Source organism: Nothobranchius furzeri, chromosome 2 (genome assembly GCF_043380555.1).
Source record: "Nothobranchius furzeri strain GRZ-AD chromosome 2, NfurGRZ-RIMD1, whole genome shotgun sequence".
In the NCBI taxonomy this organism is placed as follows: Eukaryota; Metazoa; Chordata; class Actinopteri; order Cyprinodontiformes; family Nothobranchiidae; genus Nothobranchius; species Nothobranchius furzeri.
In genome coordinates this window covers 6,419,981-6,431,198 of record NC_091742.1, presented here as the reverse complement: position 1 = coordinate 6,431,198, position 11,218 = coordinate 6,419,981, and the positions used below count along the sequence as shown (strand labels likewise).

General features: G+C 37.5%; 1 protein-coding gene and 1 long non-coding RNA gene across 2 annotated transcripts; both read right to left on the bottom strand.

Moving 5' to 3' along the window:
- Nucleotides 1-202: 202 nt before the first annotated feature.
- LOC129165448 (uncharacterized) lies at nt 203-8,721 on the bottom strand. Its single transcript, XM_070541789.1, has 14 exons — nt 8,296-8,721; nt 7,864-8,086; nt 7,522-7,687; nt 7,359-7,441; nt 7,104-7,280; nt 6,572-6,664; nt 5,835-5,900; nt 4,404-4,493; nt 3,250-3,384; nt 2,020-2,154; nt 1,873-1,941; nt 1,259-1,353; nt 558-603; nt 203-409 (listed from the first exon to the last, which is right to left on the bottom strand). Exons 1-14 carry the CDS (start codon nt 8,523-8,525, stop codon nt 203-205), a joined length of 1,815 nt encoding a protein of 604 aa, XP_070397890.1. The 5' UTR covers nt 8,526-8,721.
- Nucleotides 8,722-8,772: 51 nt separating this feature from the next.
- On the bottom strand, nt 8,773-10,136 carry LOC129165264 (uncharacterized). Its single transcript, XR_008564651.2, has 3 exons — nt 9,768-10,136; nt 9,552-9,662; nt 8,773-9,471 (listed from the first exon to the last, which is right to left on the bottom strand). It is a non-coding gene; the product is annotated as an uncharacterized lncRNA (long non-coding RNA).
- Between the last annotated feature and the right edge of the window lie 1,082 nt (nt 10,137-11,218).

Sequence of the window (11,218 nt, the reverse complement as noted above, 5' to 3'; positions counted from 1 at the left end):
TAATGCAACATCAACACAAAAATGTTTTGAAACTCATGTCTGTTACTTTACCAAGATGACAATCACACCGCAGCTATTTGTGTCCTTCTGAACTGGGTGTTTCACAACTTCTCCTTGTAACTTTATATCCACCCAGTCAGTCTTGCCGATAGCAGTACGCCTCATTTTGAAGAACTCCCTGTGCAAGGGTTATACTGTCATGTCAGGGCCACGTGCAGGCAGGCAAAGTACCCAAAATGCAGTCGCGGAAACAAATGTTGAACTTAACTACAGCAATAATGCCGGACGGCAAACAGACAACTGTTCGGAACTCGAACACAAAATGAACCAGCTCGGCCCGGTGGCTGGCAGGGACAACACGCAGCATAGGAGACAGTAGATCGTGAGACGTGTAGATGAAAACACAGGGCTGAAAAACACAGAGGGAGCGAGCAGGGAATGGGAAACAGGATTGGAACTACAACTGTGGCAACTCAGGCCTAACGACACAAAGGAAGCAAAAACAGACACTTTAACATGAGACATAGACTTTCTAATTAAAACATGGAAAAAAACACAGACGCAGACTTGACACGTCGATACAGCCGAAAGGGTAGACAGCAACTATGGAACACAGAAAAGAAACAAAAAGGTACAACTATGACAAAGAAACCAAAAGATCACATACGGTAAACAAAAGCAACAATCAAAGTACAACAGTAATGAGCAATTAACACTATGGCTCAACGACCCAGGGACCCTAACAAATACATGTCATTACCGTATTTTGAATAGCACTGTCTTTGAGTACTGTATTAAATTGTCTATAGTACTCACAATTCATTATTCCTCTAATTTTCCTCAGTACCAAAGCCAATAGGGTTGCACCACCCAAAAACACACAGAATAAAGAAACTATAACTCTACAGAAAAAACAGGGACTGTCATATATTAAAACAGAAAAAAATTTACCAAGACATTACAAAAAAACTTGCAGGAACAGAAATGTTAACGCAAGTTCTTAATGCCAATGATTGACCCATCTACCATAGGGACACATAAAGTTTACGTAACACTGAGATTTAACACAACATTAAGCAAAAAATAATCAAGTAATCAAAAACTTGTGCTTTTTCATTGCTAAAATGTAATTAATGAGGCACATCGGCAGAACCGTCCCAACCCACTCATACGGACTGGATTACACATTTTGAAAACTGCAGCACTATAAAAGAACATGATCATTTAATCAATTAAATTTTTGAAAATGAGAATCTACCTGAATTTTTGTGCTGCCACTTTGGATTCTTCAAGCTCTCTTGTGTTGTGTGCTGGATCAACAAGGTAAAGACAGTTGTCTGCTTTACTTAGGTACTATAACAGAAAAGATAATATAATTAATTCTGTAGCCAGTAATTGCAGATATGTATCTGATTTTTATCATACTTGAGAGATTTGACTATAACTTGTTTGATCAGTTATTAAAGCTGATTGCTGTAATTAGTCCATGAAAAGCTGTTATACATATTATTACATCAATACCTATTGTAATCTTTCAAGTTAATTTACTTTAATTTCTATTTGCTATCGTCCTCTTTGTCCACACACCATTTACTACAGTCGAATACATTAAATGTCAGGTTTTAAGGTAAACTGATGGGAAACATTTAGTAGTCCAGTATACAGGTATTTGACATTTAGGACTTGATAGTGGGACATCACACACACACATAAATCAGGGCTAGTTGTCTCAGAAAGTAAAAAAAGTTTCCAGGGTGACATTTTATGGCACTTACAAAACCTAATTTTAAAAACAGAAATCTTATTATTCCATAATATTGAACTTAGTTCAGAATATGAATTTTCTGAAAGGCAATTTATGTTACTACTAACCAGGCACTTCCAGTGAACATTTCCAACGTTCACAAACGAAACAATTGCCTCGTAGTTATCAAAGTTGACCTGTTAACAAAAAATTAGAACAATGTAAAATAAAAACATATTTACATTGCAATATGTATATGAATTTGTATATTTCACCTTTGACAAACAGTGCCTCCTCATCATTTCTCTTTTCCCAAACAGGATGACACCAGCAGTGTAGTGGTTCAGAATGTATATCTTACTGCCCAAATCCAGCTTGCAGGCCATAACATGCAGAGCACACTCTATAATCTGGTAAAAATGAAATTGAATAAAGAAGAGATGTCAAGTTAAACTGCTATTTATCTCCAGGCAAAAGCTTTATATCAAACAAAGACCACACTGTGGGTGACTCCTGTCAGTGACGAACAAGGAAATTTTAGTGACATTTTGTGCTCATAAATGTTAAACATATTAATAAAAACAGATTTAAAACAAAAATATAGGTCAATAACTTCCACAGTTACAAGATCACCGAACATTTTTACATCCTTTTGTCATGTCCACATGGTAAATTGGGCTAACAAAATGTGACACAAGACTAAAATTTTGTCTTTGACAATTTCACTTTATTTCCTCTTTGATATATATTTTAAATTTTTAACGTATATTTATTTGTTTGTTTAATTAAAGGAATGCTGTTTATTTCAAATTACAGTTAGTGATTTGGAGTTGTATAAAACATTTTAAGTATAAAACATTTGAAGATTCAAGTGCATTAGCACTGTAACAAATCCATTTAAGATTAAAGCACGTATAAACAATAGCTTTGTCTATAAAAACATTGCGTCTGTCTAACGTGGATGGAAAAATTTGTTGTTGATATGGGAACAGCATTAAGATCAGTGATGTTTTGGCTCTATGAATAGCAATAAATAAAAAAAACAACAACAGGAAATTAAATGGTGGATATGAAAGGATTAGTGTAAAACAGTATTTAAAATACAGCTTCATTTGTTTTGTAGTCTGTCTCTTAGGGATCCTGGGCTCCCACGCCTTGTGTGGCCCTGTGTGGCCCTGTGTTTTCCCTCCAGGCTTTTCAGGACCTTGGACAAGTCCTCCATCAGGCTGGCTTCCGCCTAGGCCCGCCCACTCTGCAACAGCTGCAGACAATCCCCATGATGATGAAGCGCTAGCTAAAAGGACTCCTGTTACAGTTATTCAGTGGGAGAATGACGTGGTTTGTTTGAGTTTTTCCAGTGTAGGACTGTGTATATTGGTTGCCCTCCCTGTTTAAATATATGTCTTTTCTTTAGACTCACCACTCCTTCTCCGCATCAGTTCTTATGTTACCCCTTTCCACAACACTTAAAACACAGGGTTTGTAAAACTGTCTTTTCCATGTACCTCGCCTGTTAACCATTGATGAGGTTCCAGGGATTGCAGCTCGCTGTGGTGAACTATAAAGTTGTTCCCTTTTATTTGTGATGGAATCACAGCAACGACAACTTCGGTTTCCTCTCTTTTCCACAGTGCTGTGACCTATGGGTAAAATTAAGAGTGTGTTTGTATTTGTGGCACAACAGTAAGAAACTATTAACACATTGTCAAAGAAGTACACAAATCAGTAAGGTTGTTTTTTCAAAGATGTTCAACATAATACTATAAATGCTTTCATTTTGTTTGGTGATATGGAAACACATATAAATGAACCCCAAAAGCTGATTTTCTTCATCTGCACGTAGCGTTTGCAGAGGGACAAACATTTCTTCAGTCATCCAAGAAATGTATTCACTCTCACCTCTCTCCAAGTTTCACGCATCTTACAAAATGTAAATTTGTATACTGAGTCATGGGCATTTAGTAGTGATCTGTGATCAGTCGTTGTTGATCAATGGTCACACCAATTTGCACAATTATGATGAAGCAACTCACATCACAACCCATCATTACTTCAGTTTGCTTGTTTCAGTCATTATGAAAATGTATTCTTTCTAACTTTGGTGAAAACTGCAGTCAGCTTAGAGTGAAGAAGTTACTTGGATAAGTGAGGAAACATGTCTCCCACTGAAAAAGCGGCGTCCAGGTGAATAGATTGAACCTTTTGAGATTGACATAAAAAGGATGATTGACAATTCATTCAGACATATAAATGACTATGTGTTACACCAACATAGGTACCTAATACATTTATCGGACAAGTTAAGGTTTTTTAAAAAAGTTTTTATGTGCACAAGATTGTTATCTTCAAATTTAATTTGTGAATACTAATAACTCTATTTCACATCAGGGTAGGCTACCGCAATCAATAATTAATTAGTTTGGAAAAGCTATTAAAAGGATAAATAGTTAAAAGGGAACATAAACCCTTTTCAGCATAACAGAATACCTAAGCCTTCGTTTTGCAAAAAAACTTCTAACATACAAATTCACGTTCTTCTCATGCAACCACCCGCATGTTTCCGAAGTGTGTCTGAATGACATAGCAGCGACTCCTGATGTTATGTCTGTTTGTTGACATTTCATCGAAGTTACAGACAGTACAATAGACATTGATTCACCTGTAATTTATCCAATGTTTTGCCCTTTTCCGCCTCCTGGACTTTTCTGGAGTTGTTTGGCAAATCCCATCCTTGGATGTCTTCTGTGCTCTAATATAAATTAAAACACATGACCATTTCAATATTGTTTAATATGTGTAAACATGGCCTATCATTCCATCTCTATGCTGACGATTGCCAGATTTACTCTCCATTGTGTCAGGATAAAGGTCACTCTATCCAGTCCTTAGTGTCCTGTGTTAATGAGGTGAAGTCTTGCCTAATGGCCAACTACCTAGATCTGAATGAGGGAAAAACAGAGCTCATTGTTTTTCACCCCAACAGCAGGAATGTGGATCGTTATGTAGATCTTGGCCCTCTTTCTACATACTCAAAACCAGTTGTTACCAGTTTTGGGGTGAAACTTGATGCAGGACTTAAATTTGATGCTCACATCAATTCTGTGATCCGGTCCAGTGTCTTTCACCTGAAATGCCTTGCAAAAATCAGGCCCATGCTGTCGAGAGCCCACCTGGAGCGGGTACTGCATGCCTTTGTAATTTCTAGGCTTGACTACTGCAACTCTCTCTACGCAGGGTTGTGTCAGTCATCACTGCGTCGCCTACAGGTTGTGCAGAACAGCGCCGCCAGGTTCCTGACTGGGGCCAGGAAACGGGACCACATCAGTCCGGTTCTGGCCTCCCTGCACTGGCTTCCGATTTGCTATCGCTCACAATTCAAAATCCTCGTCTTTGTTTACAGTTTCTTCCAGGGTGGTGGTCCCCCCTATCTAGCCACACTCCTGAACAGACATTCCCCATCACGCGCTCCTCTGACCAAGGCCTGCTCGCTGTCCCTCGTTCTAGGTGTCGTGCCCGTGGGGACCGGGCTTTCTCAGTCCTAGCACCGTTACTCTGGAACCAGTTGCCACCCTCAGTTAGGCTGTCCCCTTCTCTGCCAGTCTTTAAGAATCACCTAAAAACACACTTCCTCCGCTTGGCGTTTCCAGAACATGTTTGATTTTGGCCCTCTTTTATGTAGAATTGATTTCACAGTTTTCATTGGTTCACTCAATCCATCCACTCAATCCGAATGTGTTTCTCACTTTTGTCCTGTACCAGAATCTTTCTTCTATCTTGTAATTTCTATTTTGTAATTTGTATCTTGTAATTTCTATTTTGGAATTTGGATTTAGTAATTTCTATTTTGTTATTTGAATTCCTTTTATAGTTGATTTATTCAATATATTTATCTACAACAGTACCATGTTCAGCGCTTTGGGCTTCCTGACAGGGTTGCGGAAGGTGCTTTATAAGTAAAGCTTTGATTGATTGGTTGATTGATTGATGTATGTGTGTGTGTGTGTGTGTGTGTGTGTGTGTGTGTGTGTGTGTGTGTGTGTATACTGTATATATTTATGTATGTATATCTCACAATAAATAAAAATCTAACCTGTGTAGTGACAGCTTCAGTCTGCTCTGTGGGCACATCTGAGTCTGGTGGTTCTTGTAGATAATCCTTAGAGAAATAATGAAATTACTACTTTCCATGGAAGAACACAGAATACTTACATAACACACATGAAAATGTATGTCTTTATCAGAACTTAAATTGTTCTCTATCTATAATACACACATAGGTTAAGACAATATGCAGTCTGCATTATGTGTTTAAATGTTACTGCATTTACAGAACAAAATGCTAATTGTTGTAAATGGTCTTCTACAACTGCAATAACTAACAATAATGCTAATTACTTCAATAACAACAAGTATTTTATGGCTAGCTGTTGCTATGTGTGGAGAGTTCCAGTGTCATGATTTTTAATAACCAATTTTTTGCTAAAAGCTGTGAAAGACTAATGAGGTTTTTAATTATGAAATGTAGTATGGCACAACAGATGGTTATTTAATCTGTTCAAAACAGTTTTAACACATTGACGAGTTACAATTACTGTACAGTGATGTATAGTTGACATCGTTATTTACTTTCCAAAACATGCATACAATCATAGGAATATAAAGAGAGTTACAGTAAGATTACATAATTTATTGCATGCTTAATAGAAGCAAAAAAAAAAAAAAAAAAAAACCAAGTATACATTGTAATTGGCATACAACACACAACATTTCAAATAGAACAAATTGTGGTGACATGCATAGATGAAAGAAAAAGTGATGATACCTTACCTGTTTGACTTGTTTTCCCATCTGAGGAGTTACATAGAAGCCTTTTCGCTTTCTACTTATTTTCTTCCACTTCTCGGTCTCCACTCGGTAAGACTGAAAAGTATAATTTAAAAATAATTAACAAGAATTTTTTGATCTGATCTTTATGTACAAAATATTCCAAACAAGCAAACAGTCAAGGACATTTACTGTAATTCCAAACTTATTGGAATGCGAAATGCTTAATGCTTCATGTCTTTTGTTTAATTCCAGTTGTCAGTCTAATAATCTCCTACATTTATCATATCTGAAAACTCATTATAACCACATGTAATGCAGTTGTAAATTTGTTTTCTAATAACACAAAGTCTCAACGACAGTAACAAATACATTTTAGACTAAAGCATGCACATAAAACACACAATTCATAATGTTAATGCAAATATTCATTACAGATATGATAAATGCAACTACAGCAGTGCGAATGACTTTTGTTGTGTAAAAACTGCACCAAAGCAGTCCAGAAATTTGAATTATTGTCTTCAAACCTCACCTTCCTCCTTTTGTTGACCACATCTCCATATTCTCTGAGAAGACCATCATGTTTCCTTTGATATATGAGCACAAAGTCATCTAATCTAGTGAGACGCTTTCCATCAAAACGAATCCTTTTCAGGTCCCATTGACTTTTTTCCATGATCCCTTGTGTACGGTTGTCTTCAGTGTAGTTCTGAAAATGGTAATTACATCATTTAGTCTTTTGACAAAATCTGCATAATGTGTCTTTTACTGTCTTAATTTATTCTACCTGCGTGTTCAACTGCGACACCTGATTGTACCGTTTACTGAGAAAGACATACGCTGATCCTTTGCCATGCCGTCCAAGGTCTCCTAAATAAAAACAGTACTTTCAATCAATAAAGCACAACAATTATAACATAAAAGTGATGATTGAACGAAACTAGACATACCAAGCAGCATTCCTGACCACAAGGTAGCATGTGGAAGAAAGTATTTAGAAAGACTTGAAATGAATGCTGGTGCATGGTACACATTCGGTGGTCCAGTCACATCAAGGTGGGCACTGGCAATTACTTCTGCAAAGTGCTGGTTAAGTGATGAGTGAACTGTTGTCGTCTGAAAAAAAAAAATTTAAGTGTCATATAATTAACAAAAATTTCGGATAATGAAGACCTTATTTTGTTTAAAAAAACACATACATGTGCTACAAAACAATGTTATTGGTGTCACACTATAACATGAACACAATTAATATCTCAACCATTGAAAACCAAACTTAATTTTAAAATTACCTTGTAGTCCTCTGGAATGATGTCTTTTTCTTCATCATCACCATTTCCCGTCGGATTGATCAGCAGTTTGAGGTTCTGCAGGTGTTTTTGCACTTCTGGTCCACTGCATGGACTTTTGAAAACTACTGTTGCACTTACAATAATGCCATCGAAATCTTTCAGGTTGGAAGAACAGGCCAGTAATCCAAAAACGTGCATGCCAAATTTGTAGTGTTTCTCAAGTCTGTAGTCAAAAAAGCATATTAACAATTACCATGAATACTAAACACAAACAAAATCAAATAATTAGCAGAAAAAACATTAACAAAATATAATTATAATAGACATAAATTAACAAGTCAACAATATCTACAAGGGCAAGACCACTAACACCAAAGAAATACTTAAAACAGAAAACTAACATTCGTACTCAAGGACTTTGAGCACAAATACCTCTTTTTGCAAAGATCCTTTGCGTTCTTCATGATGTGACTCAAACACCGGTGGAGAATGGGTATGTTGAAGTTATCCGTGTCCAACTGTCCTGTGATAACCTGGAAGTATCTCTCCAAGAGGTCTTCCAAACTTGCTCTGCAGAATGTTATCGCAATGGACTGGAGAAGCACCAGTGAGCCATCACATATGATCATTACTGGCCTTTTGTTTGCCCTGCTTCCATACATTCGTGTAAGCTCTGTTTGAAATGCTTGTACAAAATATGTTACAGAAGCCGTGGTATGGTCACATGTAACAAAAGTTGCTGTTGGAAGAGGTGAGGATCCCTTGAAGGGATTTCGAACTATAATTTCATACACATAGTACGGAGTAGCAGAAGCATTATCTTTTGAGATAATGCTTCCTGTTGCATCAAAATATACTATGTCATCTTTGCACCGTTGGTAAAACACTGTAAGTGTTTTTCGGGACCAGAGCATTATACCTTTTGGATGCAGGAGCACTCTCTGAAGGACTTCGTTTGGAAGTCCTTGCTGTCTGTCAAGTAAAATTTGCAGACTGGCCATCTCATTTAAATGAGGTCTGTCTTTTGTTCTGTGGGACCAGGCAATATTTTTCAAGACCTCTTTAGATGGAGCCTCATCCCGACACCCGGCTTGGAAAGCTTTTTCTGGTATTTTAATTAGAGAATCCAGATAAAGACTTCTTGGCATTTTGGTTTCCAGTTGTTCTGCTATTTCGTCTCTGGAGTGTCCACGCACAGGTCTTGTTTTTATTTCCTTTGTGTTGTGGCACACCTCACCTCCTTGGAAAAGCACATCAGCCTTCAGGGTTTTTTCATCTTTAACCTCCACTGTCACAGTCACTGGACAATCCTTAAAACGGCAGTATGCCTTACATGAGAACACAGCCCTCTTAGACCGTGACTGACTGGTGTTGATGGTATGCCTCTTAAATCCAAAACTGCAAAATGGGTGTACTGACTTAATGCCAGTGGCTACAACATTAGTCCACTGCAGTCCTTTGAAAAGCCTCCCTTTCTGCGTTTTTCTTAGGTCTTGCCAGTCTTTCGGGTCAATGAAAAAAAAAACAAGGCTGCTGTGGCAATGAGCATTTGTAGAATTCCTCTTCAGCATTACTGTCACTGTTGTTGGGTGAATCTGTACTCCAGTCCTAAAACACATTAATTATTAAAAATAAGAAATATGTGATGTAATTTCATTAAAAATAATGGTATGTGGACAATAATTTACCTGTTCGAGTGATGTAGACGATTGTGGTGTAGACACACCAGTTTGTGGCTGTTTCAATTCAGGAGAAATGTTTTGGAAAATGCCATTGTCATCACTGTCCTCTGAAACATCCTTTGAATGTAATTGTATTTGTCAAACAAAGAAATTATTTTTAAATAGAGACACTGTTTTAATCAAGTGCAATCACTTAAAAGTTATGTAATAAATAATTCCAACCTGTTTGAGCAAAAAGAGAGATTCATTTCCTTCCTTTTCAGGTGGATACATCTCGAGTGTTTCGCTGCCACTGTTTCCTTCATCCTGAGTGTGAAATAATTATTAGCTCATGAGTATAGTAATGTAAAAAAAAAATACACGTTTTAGTTTTAAAGGTTTACATTGGTTGACATAATACAAGTAATTCACTTACACAAACACTCACTAATATGATGAAAGGAATGATTCATATATATTGCTTTTCGACTCTCCCAGACTACTCAAAGCGCTCTGGACTACATGTCACATTCACAACACGTCATACATGCACTTAGAAAATCAAGTGCTAAATAATAAACATTTACACACATTCACAGTCCGATGAGCGCATCGGAGGGCAACTTGTGGTTAGTATCTTGACAAAGGATATTTGGCATGCAGACTGAGCCAGGAATCAACGCGTATATCTGCTAAACAACCTGACCCGCAGCCACACAGCAGAAAATAAATAGTAATTTACATTTGTTTGATACAATGTTGACGCACAAGGTAGGTAGACATGGCCTATCATTCCATCTCTATGCTGACGATTGCCTGATTTACTCTCCATTGTGTCCGGAGAAAGGTGACTCTATCCAGTCATTTTTGTCCAGTGTTAACGAGGTGAGGTGTTGGCTAATGGCCAACGTTCTGCATCTGAATGAGGGAAAGACAAAGCTCATTGTTTGTCACCCCAATAGCAGGAATGTGGATCGTAATGTTGATCTTGGGCCTCTTTCGCCATACTCCAAGCCAGTTGTGACCAGTTTGGGGGTGAAACTTGATGCTGGACTTAAATTTGATGCTCACATCAACTATGTGATCCGGTCCAGTTTCTTTCACCTGAGACGCCTTGCAAAAATCAAGCCCATGCTGTCAAGAGCCCACCTGGAGCGGGTACTCCATGCTTTTGTAATTTCTAGCCTTGATTACTGCAGCTCTCTATATGCAGGGTTGTGTCAGTCATCACTGCGTTGCCTACAGGTGGTGCAGAACAGCGCAGCCAGGTTGCTGACTGGGACTAGGAAACGGGATCACATCATATGCGTTTGCCCTTCAAGAAACAACGGTTCCTGTGTTTTGTGCCTCCATCCATTAAAGCACATGTCTCATGTTAGGTGTTACTATTAACCTGTACACTATGGAGTTACCACTACACTACAATTCATATAAAACCATAAATTCATGTGGAAATGATTGTTTAACTACGTAATCTAAACATTAATACAATTTTAAAAATTTAACTTTTGAATTCATAACAATACACGTTACATAAAATCAATCATGTCATTTTATTGTGAAATACGTACCAAAGAAGATTTACTCTCTCCGGAGGTCCCACTATCACCTTCAACATCAAGATTGTTTGTTTGGTGTATGACTTCCATGTTTCCCTGTTTAATACACATGTAGAAATTACATTGTCATCGACC